The sequence below is a fragment of the Euprymna scolopes genome, chromosome 33, assembly GCF_053919585.1.
Source record: "Euprymna scolopes isolate OS-2025 chromosome 33, ASM5391958v1, whole genome shotgun sequence".
In the NCBI taxonomy this organism is placed as follows: Eukaryota; Metazoa; Mollusca; class Cephalopoda; order Sepiida; family Sepiolidae; genus Euprymna; species Euprymna scolopes.
The window spans coordinates 52,087,261-52,102,722 of NC_136514.1; the positions used below are offsets into that span (position 1 = coordinate 52,087,261).

A 15,462-nucleotide genomic window follows, 5' to 3' on the forward strand; every position below is an offset into this window, starting at 1 on the left:
ATGAATTTTTATTTCTTTTTTTCTTGTAGCTTCTTTTGGTGCCGTGAGCCCAGCCCATCAGCACGTTCCAAATTCTTCATACCTCCGTCCAGGGGCTTTTCCACCCTCTCCGTTCTTCTACCAAGTGATGCATCCTATGTTAGCCCGGCAGCAGACCGTTGGTCATCTGTTGCCTTCTTCTTCCCAACCTCTAATGCAACCGATCCCTAAATTAGAACCACAGGTTTGTAAACATTAGATTTATCTCTATCTCTCTCATCTATATTGCAAAGAACGTGGTGGGAATTAAGAAGAAAAACTGGCTAGTTAGAATCTAATAAGGTTTCAGTTTGCAGTCTTATCGAATGAGAAACTTAAGAGAAATAGACCGGCTTGGCTTTATTATATGGATGTGACACATATCCAGCAGGAACTGCAGTCACTATTGAAGTGCTTTTTACAGGCTTGCAAGGATTTGGGGCTTAACATCAGTCTGAACAAGTCAAAAATGATGAGGCAAGACACAGAAATCATTTCCCATCACTGATGTCATTCACCAGTTCACATATTTTGGGTCCACAACCTCTTCCTTGACACTGAAATTAAAAAAAAAAGGTCAGGAAAGCAGCTATAATACTTGCTTGCATGCAGAGTGTGGAAAAATCTCAGGCTAAGATGGCAGCATCCAACGCCTGCATCATCAGCACATTCCAGGATAAGGTGTCAAACACAAACGTTTTATCCCACACAAGCCTTCCCAGCATGTTCACCCTCCTCAGGCAATGCAGATTACACTAGTTGAACCATGTCTACCGCATGGAAGATGGGCGTATTCCAAAGGATTAGTAAAAATGAATACAACTTGTTAAATCATTCTACTCAATGCCAACAAAATTTTTTTAAATTTGAGATTCTCATTCCATCATTTTCAGGGTTTTTTTAAAAAAATGTTCAACTTCAATTTTATTGTATCTAATCTCACCAGTGATGACGTTCGTTTCTTATTTTTCATTGTTCAAAGCTTTACTCAAGTCAAACAATTCAAAATGTGTATTTTTTTTTTCTTCATTTGTTTGGTCATAAAATTTGAGCCAGCATTCAAAGCAGGAATGCAAGAAAAAGCCATAAAAATGTGAAACTAATTTTAATAGTATCAGAATCAAATATCCTGTTAAATATTAATTGAACTAAATAAGTTTGATAAAAGTTAAGTTTTCACTGCACAATTTATTTTTGAAAACTGAAATTTTTTTATCAAATTTAATTTGTTCATAATAAACAGTGAATTTACATTTTATTTTTCATTTTTATTTCTTTTTTTAATTGAAAATAGATTACATGATTAATTTGTATAATTATTCAAATTGATTCAAAACTTAGATTTTTTTTAAATTGTTTTTTTTATTGTTTTTTGTGACCAGACGATATCTTTAGGAAATTAATTTCTATTTCAAGTTCAGAATAAAACACTGACTCCAATCAGTATTCGTTCTTGTTTTTTTGATGACAAAACCTTCGCTTATTCACTTAAGTAGCAACAGTCTTCTTTTTCTTTCCCAACTGACAGCAAACTTGCATGCAAAGGAAGTAACATGCAAAAATAAATGTCAAAAACATGTCAAAAACAAAATGTTTTTGTCATCAATTCGTACAAATTGAAATTGTAAACTGTAATTCACAACTTGACTGGCTTTTCTCTCCAATCACTGCTTCGATACGGGTCCTGAATTGGGAGTTTGCCTCTTATACCTCTTCTATAAGCGCCGACAGGAGTTCGGTGAGTGGCAGTGATCAGGCTGGTTTTGGTGTTGTGGGAGGTCATGTTGGTGTTGTATGACCAAATGAAGTAGTCCAGTGAGTTCAGGTTAAGGGAAGATGTGGGCAGTGAGAGAAGAGTACAAAGTCATAACATTCCTTCTGAAGGGTCTCTTTGGATTTACCCGGAGTTTGCCAGCGGCCACCTGATTGCACCAGGGGATCACCACACTGTTTAGCACATCCAGGTACGCTTTGATCTTGATTTTCAAACGGACTTCGATGTGAAGTGGCATGATTTGGCTTTCACTTAAAACCACACCAAAGATCATAACCATAGCTGGAAACTTCATTTAGCTATGCCTTCAAACCATCCAGATTTGCATTTTGACGGCGCTGGCAATGGTTCTGTTGTCATAACTTGGATTGGTAAAGAGCAGTGCATCTTCGATCTTGCTCATTAAACATTGTATCAATTTCAAACATGATAGAAAAAAACAAACTGGTTTTCATCAAATGGAAATGGAATCATGTCGTCTTTTCTAGGGTGATAATTTTATTGTTCCACCTTGTATAAGACGCTTGCGTGATTTTTGCCGTAACGAATCATCAGATTCAATGTCGTAAGTGTTTAATACAATGCTTATCTAATAGCTAAATGTTTTCGTTTTGATTCTAGTTGGTAGCACCCAAGTTATAATTCTTTTAAAAAGTTTCAAAATCACTATATATTAGGTACAATATAATAATCAATAGAATTGGCTCTTTAATAATAAATACAAAATCTGCATGAATTAACACAAAAGAAAGAGTGAGGTAACGAAAAATTTATGTATTTTTTAAACTTATTTTATTTCGTATTTTAATTTTTTAATTATTCAAAAAATTAAAAATACAAATAAATTAAATAATTAAAAAAGTTTAAAAATACATTAAGTAATTAAAAAAAATTTAAAAATACATTAAGTAATTAAAAAAGTTTAAATATACATTAAGTAATTAAAAAAGTTTAAATATACATTAAGTAATTAAAAAAGTTTAAATATACATTAAGTAATTAAAAAAGTTTAAATATACATTAAGTAATTAAAAAAGTTTAAATATACATTAAGTAATTAAAAAAGTTTAAATATACATTAAGTAATTAAAAAAGTTTAAATATACATTAAGTAATTAAAAAAGTTTAAATATACATTAAGTAATTAAATAAGTTTAAAAATACAGTAAATAATTAAATAAGTTTAAAAATACAGTAAATAATTAAATAAGTTTAAATATACATAATTGTTGGTGATCTCACTCATTTGAATATACATCTTTCTCTCGTTGGAATCTCTCAACCCATTTCATATATATATATATATATATATATATATATATATATATATATATAATGTGTCTCTGCATGTATTACTTTCTTTTCCTTTCTTTTCTAGATTCCGTCAACCACCAGCAACAAAGGTGATGCTGGAAGTAGCGTGGTTAGCAGTAGTACAATGGACCAATCGGCTGAGCATTTCAAACGGTCAAAGATCAAAAAAGAAACTGAATGTCTTCAAGGTGTGTGCCCCATTTTGAAGCCGACATCTGATCAGTTACAATCAGATAACATTACAGATGGCTGAGCAGAGCATTTCCAAATGTCAAGACTTGAAAGCAAGCAGTGCAAGTCACTTTATCATGGAACGTTTCCCTTTGTTCAGTCCTCCTTTCGAGATGGGCAAGGGGCTGTTACCCCCCCCCCGTCCCATACACACATATGTACCTACGTTTTTCCTACCCATTTTTACCTGGGTTTTTTTTTTTTAAGCACTTTTAAATACCAGATTATTGGGGCTCTAATGATAGTATGCTTTTTTGTTTTTAATCAATTTAATTTAGGTTCAGGGAATTCGTCTGGCGTTTGCATTCATATGTATCTATTTATTTGTTAGTATATTTAAAAAGATGTTTATGTATGTAATATGTTCCTTTTTATGTTTAAGTTATATATATATATATATATATATATATACATACCAGGTTATAGGTATTCAAGAGTGATAACTGCTTAATAAGAGTAATATATATTTTTATTAATATAAACAAATTTACAAGGTCACAACACTGGACATACTAATGTTTTGGACAGATGGTCGGTTAAAACCAGAAGTCCTGGTCAGGTGACTTAATAAATGGTTGCTTTCCACAGAAGAAACCAGTCCTCAAATAAAGAAAAAGTTTTATTTATTTAAAATAAAACATTAAATTTAAAGGAAGGAGAAGAGGAGTCATGTATACTGCATGCAAAGGAAGCAAATCATTCACATGACAGCTTCCTTATGTTAAGAATAAGTAGGTTAGAAAATCCTTTTTAAAGGTTGTGGCAAGCTGGCCTACTGGCCATCGTATTTATAATTGTTTCAGTTTTTAAGGAGTTCATTAAATACGGTACTTGTACAGTTTAATCAAGGCATTCAAAAATATTTTTAAAAAAGTTATATTGCATGTATCTGTTATGGAACGAAGTTCTCTGAAAAAAAAAATAAATTTCACTTTCATCAAGTAGTTTATTTTTTTATTTTTATTTTTTTTTTTTTACAGTAAAAAAAACAATTTATGATACCGAGAAAAAGGTTCGATTTTTAGGAAGAAAAGCTAGTAACAAAGATGGGGAGGGAGTATCGGCGCTTTACATGGAATTATCTCCCCATGGCATGTTCAACAAATTTCATAATGGCTGACTTCAACGCGCTCTCATAAGAATGTGTTTTTCCGCTGTAAAAAAAAACTACTCGATCAAATTAAATGAAATTTTTTTCCGGAGATCTTCAGTCCAAAACTGACACGTACAATATAACTTTTTTCGATGTTTTCATTTTTGAATGTCTTGATTAAACTGTACAAGTACCCACTTTTTAAATGGTGTGGCAAGCTGGCCTAGTGGCTATCATATTTGAATCACTGTCTTAGGTCCTATGTTTTGCTTCAAATTCTAGCTGATGGCACTTAAACAAACATTAAATTAATTTTTCTTTGTTCTTCTGCCCTTTTTATTAAGTTGCCTGACATCTGTCCAAAACATTAGCGTGTCCAATGTCGCGACCATGTAAATTTGTTTATATTAATAAAAAATACACACATACACACACATATACAGATATTAAATATATATATATGTATATATTACCTTAGTATTAAAACTTTTTTTTTGATTGGTTTAGAGAATTAGTTTTGCATTTGCTTTGATTAATTTATATAATTTTTAAATTATACATTTAAAAATGTTATATCTTTAAAATATATATATATATAAAAATGATATATTTAAAACAATTATTTTATTCATATATTAAAGTATTTTTATTTACACATTTAAAAAATATATTTTTATCCTAAAAAAAATCTCTATATAAAACAAACTTATATACATATATTTTTTATTTATCTTTATATCTATAAAAATGGGGATGTGTGTTTGAGGACAACTCTCAGCCTATATACTCAAAGAATTTTTAATCTACTTACTTGAAATTTGGTATATAGAGTATTCAAATGTGTGGAAAACTTTAATCAGTCAAAATTAAAAAAGTGGTATTTGAGGGTCATTGGATCTTTATCTGTTTGCCAACTGTTTCATGACTAGGCATGCGCAAATCATTCACATGACAGCTTCCTTATGTTAAGAATAAGTAGGTTTGAAAACACTTGTTAAAAGTTCTGGCAAGCTGGCTATCGTTATAAAGCTAGGTTATCGTATTTGACTTGCTGTCTTTAGGTTTTGGTCTCGATCTCAGCTCGAGTATTTTTTTTTTTTTTTTTTTTACTTACAAGAAGTGAACTGTTTTGAAAAAAAACATAACATGCACATGTCTGTTTCTTTCCATTTTTTTTACTTCAGTTTTTTGTTTTAAAGCAATTTAACATTATGTTCAGTATCGGGTAACGTCATGTACATCTGCTAGTATATATATATAAAATTATATGTACACACACACATTACATTGATTTGAAGCTTGGTTAATAGGTTCAGTCCGAATGGAAATCTCAGTTTAATATCAAATTTTATATATATATATATATATATATATATTAGAAGAATCTTATTGAAAATTAATTCAAAATTTAAAAAAAAACCTGTGAAGATACACAAAAGTTGTTTTTTTAATTATCCAACAGGATTACAAATAAACTTGAAAGACCTTATTCTGTGGAATTTTGAAAAATGCAATTCTTATCAGAGAAGAGGTTTGCAAATTATATAAGTTTTGCAGGTTAATGCATTAAAAGAAACTACAAATATGAAATGAATCGTATTTGCATAAAAGTTATTAAATAGTTAAACAAAATAAGTTGATAAAGATTCATAATAATTATGGAAACAGGAACAAGGAAAAAAGGATGTGGTAAACATCCATTGAAAAAAAAAAAGATAAAATCCAGAAAAAATAGAATAAATCCAAAAAAAGTCCTTAAATAATGCATTGGTAATCCATAAGAACGGGAAAACTAAGTCGCAGATGTCCAGAGTAAATCAGCTCATGAAGGAGTAAAATCCTTTTTTTTTTTTTTTTAAGTAATGGATAACGCAATATGGAATTAGGAAATATCAAAGCCACTTTAGCAAATGGGAAAGATGAAGTGAAGATTCAAAGAATAGCAATAAGAATTAAAATTGAGAAATGGAGAGTGAAAAAGAAAACGAGGAAAATAGAAGAGGAAGAAAGAATAACAAGAAACCAAAAAAAGAGGGAGGGAAAGAAAGATAGACATAGTGGAGGGAAAAGGAAAGAAAGGGGAGGAAAGGCAAATGGATGACCATCATTGTCAATCTATTTTTAAAACAAATAAATATAGGTCAGGTGATGTTATTTTGACCCAGATAGAAAAATAATTGTATGGAAATGATGATCCAATTTATTTATTTAAAATTGGGAAGGAAATTTAAATGAATAAAGAGGTTTACAGATCATAAGTAATATTTAGTAATATGTACAATTGTCTGTATACACATATATCCATACCCAAATGTATAAATGCATATACACACATACAAAATGATATAGGATAAGAAGTGAGACTAAAGGAGCTAACTCGCTCTCACCCAGTAGACACGCATACACATGTAATTAAACAAACAGTATGTATATATATATATACACACACACACACACACATGTATGCATACATACTCATTACTCACGCATACAAACATAAACAGAAAAATACATATGCATAGATATATTGCCATGGCTAGTATATAACATTTCCTCTAGTCTCACAAAACAATTTATAAAGAAGAATGAAATAAATCTTCAATATTAAGTAAATTTATAGTCTAAGGTTTAAGAATTAAGCTAAGTAATTTCGAATTGGTTATATTTGAATTTTTTCTTATGTTTACATTGGGGAAATAAGTTCACTTTTGGAATTGATTATGTTGATACTTTGGGGGGAGGTAATTATACTTATAGCTACAGATATGCAAAGGTGACAAGATTAAGAACCTGGGGTATAAGACTTTGACTTTTTAAGAGTAGCCCAATTAATAGAGAAAGGGGTGTTTTCAGATTAAGGAAGTTCGCTGGCTATTTTCAGTGATTTCATTATTAAAGGAAGAAATATGGTTAGATATTCTAATCTTTATTAAAGTTGAACTCGCACCGATATAAGTATATATCTTGCCTGGCGTTTACGTAGTGTTAATGATTAGTAGATTTCTGTTAGGATTTGGGGTAAGGTTGCAGTTTAATACAAGGTTGTTATAATTAACAATAGTCAATTCAATCTGTATGGGATATTGGAATTTGTATTTCGAAACTAAACTTTAACAAAAAACACTCGTCTAATTGAAACCACTATCAATAATTTCTCCCACTCTTTATCTGTGCCTAAACATAGATTCCATGAAGAAAGCTTTTTTTTTTTTTTTTTTTTTTTTTTTTTAGAACTGCACACCTGTGGAACTATGTTCTGTTTTTCTGCTTTCCAACTGACTACAATGTGATCGTCTTTAAGTCCAATGTGAACAAGTTCTTGATGAGCCATCCCCTTAAGAAATCCAATTTATCAAATTTCCACTACTAATGATTACTATATTGTCCCATTGACTACTGTACACTCATTAACCTTATCCCTGAGTAGACTCCGGACCTTGATAGGTGATTCCTTTGTAAAAAAAAAAAAAAAAAAAAAAAAAAATCTTTATACATTAAGTATTTTTCTATAATCTATTTTAATTTTGTTTACATGAAAAAAAAACAAAACTAGTTTTGAATGTTTAAAGCCATTCTTCACATTACTTATTTACATCTATTTGATATAGCCATATCTGACCCCGGAGAAGAAGATGAAGATAAACCCTGTCTTGAAGATCTCCAAAGAGGAAGCGGACATATTCCCCAAGAAGGAGAGCCCGACTTCATTGAAACGAACTGCCGTTGGGAAGAATGTTCCAGGGAGTTTGATACTCAGGAAGAACTTGTTAGGGTAAATTACCCCAATTTTATTTTTTTGCATTTTATGAATAAAATATATTAAAATGTTTTTTATGGAAATCACTTCAGAGAAGACATGAAGCCACTTGATGAAAGGAGCTAAAAAAAAAATGGCTTGGTTTGGTTATTTTGTTTTACGGCATATCAACCCTTTTCACATTTAATACCGAATCCAGTTATTTTGGAAAATAGTATTCATGTTGCATCCAGTTATTTTGTAGAAGGTTTTTATTCTTCAAGCTCTTTGTGTCTTCAATCACTAGTCAGTGTTATTTAGCTTGGTTATTTTATAATGGATTTTATCATTTTTGTTCCCTGCCCTGCTGAACATGAAAGAGTTTTACAATGGGAGAAGGAAAAGGGTTACAGTATTAATGTTTGGTACATTTTAAGTTAAGAAACCAATCAGGAAGTGGGGAGGTAGAAAGAGAAATGGGAAGATGGTTTTGCGAAGGGAAGTAGAAAAAAAGTCTCAGAAAGCCAATATCTTCAGACAGCCTGATCTGAAAATAGTGCTTGTCCAGATTGAAATCTAATTTTAAAAAACCCCACAAAAATGCAAAAAGATCTTTATGATGTACATATTCGTCTCAAAACGAAAATGCTATACTCCAAAAATCATATAAACTGATCAAGTAGGTATTTTTAACTAAAGAAATCAAATTTTATGAGTAAACGAGAATTTGGGTTTTGGTCTGCCATATTGTGTATTTAGTTTTTGCATATGTGTAGTAATCAGTAAAGAAAGAAAGAAAAGGAAGGTATAAAAACTATATAGTAATATATATATATATATATATATATATATATATATATAGATAGATTTATTCATTTGTTTAATACATACATATGCATATATTTTACTAGCAAAAGTACCCGTCGTTGACTGGGTTCAAAAACAGCCTACAGAAAATGGACTCGGATTTATGAAAGTATGATAGGTTATGAAAAGGAAGGGTTGTAAAGAGATAGCTTCGAATTTGAGGGTATCAAAACCAAAGCAAAATATGATGAAAGTAAAAATAAAATAGATAAATCCCATAATTTACTATGCCATACCTGTTCACACTGAAACACTTATCACAATATTCTCTGGATCTATATTGAAAAACCTTGTTACAGTTTGTGAGATATTTCTATTCTATGGAGGTCAGGCGCGAATGAACACCCCATAATTTTATTATACCATATTTCTTCAAACTGAAACATAATTATCAAAGTATACTTACGCAGATAGATATGAAAAGTCTTTATTAAAATTTGTGCCTATTTCCATTCTATAGAGGCCAGGTGCGAACGCAGACCCAACAATCTTATTATACCATCCCTATTTAAGTTAAAACATACTTATCAAAGTATTATAATGTACATCTATATCAAAAACATTTGTAAACGTTTTTAAATTTATTTTTAGAATTTTATTTCCATACTTTGTGGTCCAGGATGTACGCAGACCCCACAATTTTAATGAATCATCATTATGCCAGATCAAACATACCCATTCCTGTGTCTCGATACATCTTCTATCATTATATGTAATCAGTTTTCTATAATAGTCAACCATATAGGAGCCTATTCGTGACCAGACGCACACACACAGACATTCAGCTTTATGTTATAGATATATATGTATATATAAAAGTGAGAATGTGTGTATGTGTGAGGACACTTCTTAACCTATATACTCAATAAATTTTTAATCTACAGACATGAAATTTGGTATATTGGGTATTCAGACATGTGGAAAACTTTTTAATCAGTTTTAATCCAAAAAAAAAAAAAGGGCTGCTAAGAGGCCAAAATTGAAAAAAATGGTACGCATGACAGCTTCCTTATGTTAATAAGTAGGTTTGAAAACACTTTTTAAAGATGGTGGCAAGCTACCCTAATTGTTATCATACTTGACTTGCTGTTTTTAAGTTAAGGTTTTGATCTCAGCTCGAGTATGTTTTTTTTTTTTGTGTGTGTGTTTTTTTTTTTTTTTTTTTTTTTTTTTTAGTTTGAAGTGGGGAACTGTTTAGAAAAAACATAATACTCGTATACACGTCTCAATTTCTGTATGAATCAGAATATAATATTTATGCATATCTTATGACCAGGCATCGCCAGGCGGCCTGCTAGTTTTAAATAAAGAAAGACAACTCAATTCGAACTACCGAGATCAAAATCAACCCTTATTTTCTGTATCAAAAAATTCTTGATCAATTTGTGGTATTTTTGAAATCTGACATTTTCATTTTGTGATTAGTACATCATAAAGATATTTTCTGTATTTTTGTTTTTGTAATTAGTTTGAAGTTTAGACAACCGTCTTTTTTTTTTTTTTTTTTTTTCATATTCATTTTTGTTATTCAGTATCTTTTTTTGTTTCTAAGAGTTACTTCCCCTTTTTATATAAGGCCTTATTTCTGAGCTGTTATTTTTTGGTTTATAACCAAAAAATAACAGCTCAGAAATAAGGCCTTATATAAAAAGGGGAATAACTCTTAGAAACAAAAAAAGATACTGAATAACATTTGTAAATGGATCTGTTTTTACTTTTTCTTTTTTATTTTTACAGCATATCAACCAGGATCATATCCAGTCAAATAAAAAGTCTTTTGTGTGTCGTTGGCGAGAATGTAGCCGAGAAGAGAAACCGTTCAAGGCACAATACATGTTGGTCGTTCATATGAGGCGACATACTGGAGAAAAGCCTCACAAATGCTCGGTAAGAGAAATAGTGCGATATGTATGCATGCATGCGTGTGTTTACGAACATATATATGAGTTTATATATGTGTTTACATACATATATATGAGAGGCCTTCCAAAAGTAATGCCTCCTATTTTCATTCCACCCAAATGGATGAGAGGGTATTGCAAATTGTATTGTTGTGATGACTGAACTTATGATCTGAAAGTTTCATCTCTCTGTTGCAGTTATTAATAGTGTAAGACTAAGTGGCCCTTGTCTTGGACATGCATCAGAAGCAGAGATGCATCACTGAATTCCTGGCAAAACTGCATTGAGAATGGTGGTGAGAATGTAGAAAAATAAATTCTGGAGCACAAAAGGTCGTTCATTTTAATGGCACCATGCCTGTCCTTGTAGCCCTTTAACCTTTTGAGTTGAAAAAAAAAAGGCTTTACTTTGGAACAACTCTTGTGTGTGTGTGTATGTATGTATGTATATATATATATATATATTTTCACAAAAACAAGACAACAAAAGTTGGAGTGATAGCAACATGTAGTGTATTTTCATTGTTTGTTACAATTGTTTCGCGACCATTCGGACAATTTCAAACTTTATATTGTTTGAAAATATTCACAAGAATGGCCTCTCATCAGACGTATGGAAAAAAACCCTTTTCTAATGAACAACATGGAATCCATTTTCCTTTTAAGGAAAAACTATGCGATAAAAGATTTACCTACATTCCTTCCTTCAGAGGTTTTTCCGTTTCCTGTTTCGTCTGCTTGGGATTCGTATTTCCGACCACATCCAAAATACCATAATCCATACACGATATAAGTTTTTTATACTTGAGGAAGTACTTCCTATCAGGAGGCTCCGATAGTTTGGGCACAACCTTTGTCATCTACCACCTGACCTGATTCACAAGAGATTATAGCACCAACACCGCTACCGGCATGGCACTAGACGAATGGTGGTCAATGGTGAAAGCTGACTTGGAAGCTATGACCAGCCCCTCGTCTTCAGTGGATAATGATGGAATTGCGAATGGCTGAAGTATGTCCAGGAGTCAGCTATGGACAGATCTAGATGAACTACCTTTACTCATGATGCATCAAATTCACTTGGAGCCAGCTTAACCCACCCCAATTGAATACTGTCACAAGTACAAAAGTTAGTAATTACTAAATAAATATGATATCGATAAAACTTTGTTTTTTATATATTCTTTTGTCTCATATATTAGTAAAAATACTTAACAAGAGTCTTAATACTAACATAATTCCATTGACACCCTGGTCTATATTAGATCATCAAAGTTAAGCAACATGGAGTGTGACCAGTAGGGTGAACCGGGGTAATTCCACCCCCAACTTTACAAAAATGGCTGCCAAAGACAAAATAATAGTTTTTACTAAAAGAAAATTTAACACACACATATATATATATAGATCAAAACAGTTTAATATGTAAAAAAAAAAATGAACTCGTGTAACAGGGTCAGTGAAAAAAAAAACGTTTTAAATCAATTTCAATATTTACGAAAAAAAAAAAAGGGCCAATCCCCCCCCCATCTTCCTTCCATTCGCCTCCTTTGAGCATCAAAAGTGTATGCAACAATATAACTACAGTGTCTTTTGAAAGGCACCTAACACAAACAAAGTCAGCTCTACACCCGACACAAGGTAGCCTAGTCTATTGTTTGACTGAAAAGTTTTCGAAGAGGTTTCTTGACCAGGTTGACAGAGTTTGTTCATCATTGTCGTCATCATCATCATGGGGTGACTGGTTTGACCAGCCCTCATCACTGTCCCCGATTTGTGACTCTTCATCAGAGATGGTAGCATGTTCTTTCTTTTCTTTTCCATTTCTCTTTACTTTCTGCTTTCTTGCTGAGGAAGTTTCATCTCCATCGTTGTTGCCAACTCGGGCTGACCGTTTTGGCTGCGAATCTTCATCACTTTCAGTGTCACAATTGAACTCTAGCTTGGACTCAGCATCAGCAGATATTTCCATTCTTGATTTCTTCCCCTTTGCTTTTCCCCTTCCCTCCCTCTTTTTAGCTGGCCCGAGTTTTGCTCTTTTAGCCTACCTTTCTTCCTCTTCTTGTGCCATCGCTTGAATAAATTCAGCAGATGTCAGACTCTCTCCATATATCCTGGCAACTGTTTTTGCTAGCATAATCCTTCAGGACTTCCACAGAATGACTGTTGGGAAATCCCCCCCCCCCAGGGGGATGGATTTCCCCCAAGAGGCATAGATGATAAACCCCACCTGTTGACTATACTAGGCCTGAAATAGAAAGATTGAGTGTTTCAAAGTGAAGAAAAAAGGGTAACAAATTAGTATAACCTGTGTCAGATTAAGAAAGCAACATCTTGACTCTATGATCTCATCGTAAAATATGCGAAAGGTGTACTTGCTTTGATGGATGGAGTAGGATGATGTTTTCAAGCTTGAAGCAGTCAAATTTCCCACCAACATGCCTTCTGGAAAGGAAATGCTATTCAAGGGAAGCAACTCTATTAAATGGACAGCTCAACTTAGGGATGAAACAGCATTCCTGACAGCAGTTATTTCCCATTATATGTAAAGAGGGTAGAATTCCCCCATGGGTGAAACTACCAGGTGCGTGACCATTTGGGAATGTTAGGTGCTATCTGTTGCTTTCCTATGAAAGCCAGAGACTGGTTGTGAATTTGATGTTCTCTTCAGAGAAAGCCTGCATAGCCTACCACATTAGATATTACGGTTCGATTGATATTCGTCATCATTATATCGTATGAATCTGAAGTTTCTATTGTTGGCATTGGCTTCCTCAATATTTTTCTAGTCAGAATATTTTCTACAAGAACATCAGATACTTACGGGAGAGAGCACATAAAGATTGCCAACATTTTAAGTGAAAGTTATTTTGTGGAACGAACTGGATTTGAACTTGGAACACCCAGCTTGTCAGTCCACTAGACCAGTATCACTTTCCTCAGTTAATGCTAAATAAATTTGATATTGATAATAGTGGTGGGATGATTAATCGGAATCAGAAAAATCGGAACTTTTTGGGGTATTGGAATTGGTATCGGAATCTGGAAAAATTCGTGCATGTTTTCCGATGTCCAAAACGATTCCTTTATCTTTTTTTTTATTTGATTTTGTTTAAAACAAAATCTTCCACTACTGATAGTGATAATAAAATAAGTTTATTGATTTCGAACGAATAAAACTAAAATCTAAAGATCAACCTTGCCCCACACGTGTGTTTTTACGTTTTAGAAGATATATGCACATTCAACATGTGTTTTTTTTTTTGTTTTTGTTGTTTTGTTTTTTTTTGTTTTTGTTTTGTTTTTTTTTGTGTGTTTTTTTTTGTGTGTTTTTTTTTGTGTGTTTTTTTTTGTGTGTTTTTTTTTGTGTGTTTTTTTGTGTTTTTTTTTGTGTTTTTTGTTGTTTTTTTTGTGGGTTTTTTTTTTCGTAATCTGAGAAAAATAACCTTGTAGTTAAATATTTAGTGATTTATAAAGAATCGGAATCAGTAATTATATCGGAATCAGGAAAGATATTGGAATCGTCCCATCACTAATTAATAAAACACAATTTTGTTTCTTATTGGTATTATTCTTTCTTTTTGTCATTGTTTCCAGTTTGAGTTTTGTTTATTGAATTTGTATTTATATTTAGGCACAGTTCGAGAGTGGGGGAAATCTTATATAGTGGTTGTAGCTAGTTGAGTGTTTTTGTGAAAGTTCGGCTTGGAACACCCAGGTTGTCAGTCCATGTCATTAACCACTTGCCCATCATCACTTACCTCGGTTTTACTAAATAAATACAATATTGATAAAATATAATTTTATTTCTTCTTTTTGTCGTTTCCAGTTTGAAGGTTGTACGAAGGCGTACTCGCGTCTCGAAAATCTGAAAACACATCTCCGTTCGCACACCGGTGAAAAACCCTATATGTGTGAATTTCCAGGTTGTACGAAAGCTTTCAGCAATGCGTCCGACCGAGCTAAACATCAGAACAGAACTCATTCGAATGCCGTAAGTATATTTTTATTTTTATTTTTTTAAATTTAATTTGCTGTTTATTTTTTAGTCTCTTGTATTGTTTTTGAATTACACTTATGCAATGAATGCGAGTACATCCGGGTCTTTCCTCCTGACAAGATTATGATTGGCTGGTTAAGCCATAAATACTGGCTGGTAGAGACACCTGTTGACAGACGTTGAAAGGTGCATCACAAGCTTCATGCTAAGAATATTAGCTTCAACCATGGGAACTTGTTCAGTGAAATGATACATCAGCTTGTTACTCATAAATGTAGCAAAGCTCACTCAGCCACTTCAAACGAATATATCAGTGGGACATATACACCAATTTTGATGAGTTTAGAGATAGCAAACTGAGAGATACCATATGCACTTTGTTATAAAATTTGATTTTCTTAGTAAAAAAAAAAAAAAAAAAAAAAAGAATTGATCAATTTATATGAATTTTTGAATATGACATCTTCGTTCCATGAAGGGTATATTTTCTGTATTTTCAGTATATTTAAAAAAAATGTTTTAGTTAGG

At 32.1% G+C, this 15,462-nt stretch overlaps 1 protein-coding gene across 2 annotated transcripts in view; it reads left to right on the forward strand.

Annotated features, from left to right (window-relative positions):
• The window catches only part of LOC145258220 (zinc finger protein GLI3-like), a 682,857-nt gene that overhangs the window by 651,342 nt on the left and 16,053 nt on the right, over positions 1-15,462 (forward strand). For both annotated transcript variants that reach the window (XM_080116167.1, XM_080116166.1), the window contains 5 exons: positions 30-223; positions 3,171-3,294; positions 8,039-8,202; positions 10,771-10,920; positions 14,764-14,928. In XM_080116167.1, the coding sequence (XP_079972293.1) occupies positions 30-223; positions 3,171-3,294; positions 8,039-8,202; positions 10,771-10,920; positions 14,764-14,928 (797 nt within the window). The remainder of the gene's footprint in view (positions 1-29; positions 224-3,170; positions 3,295-8,038; positions 8,203-10,770; positions 10,921-14,763; positions 14,929-15,462) is intronic.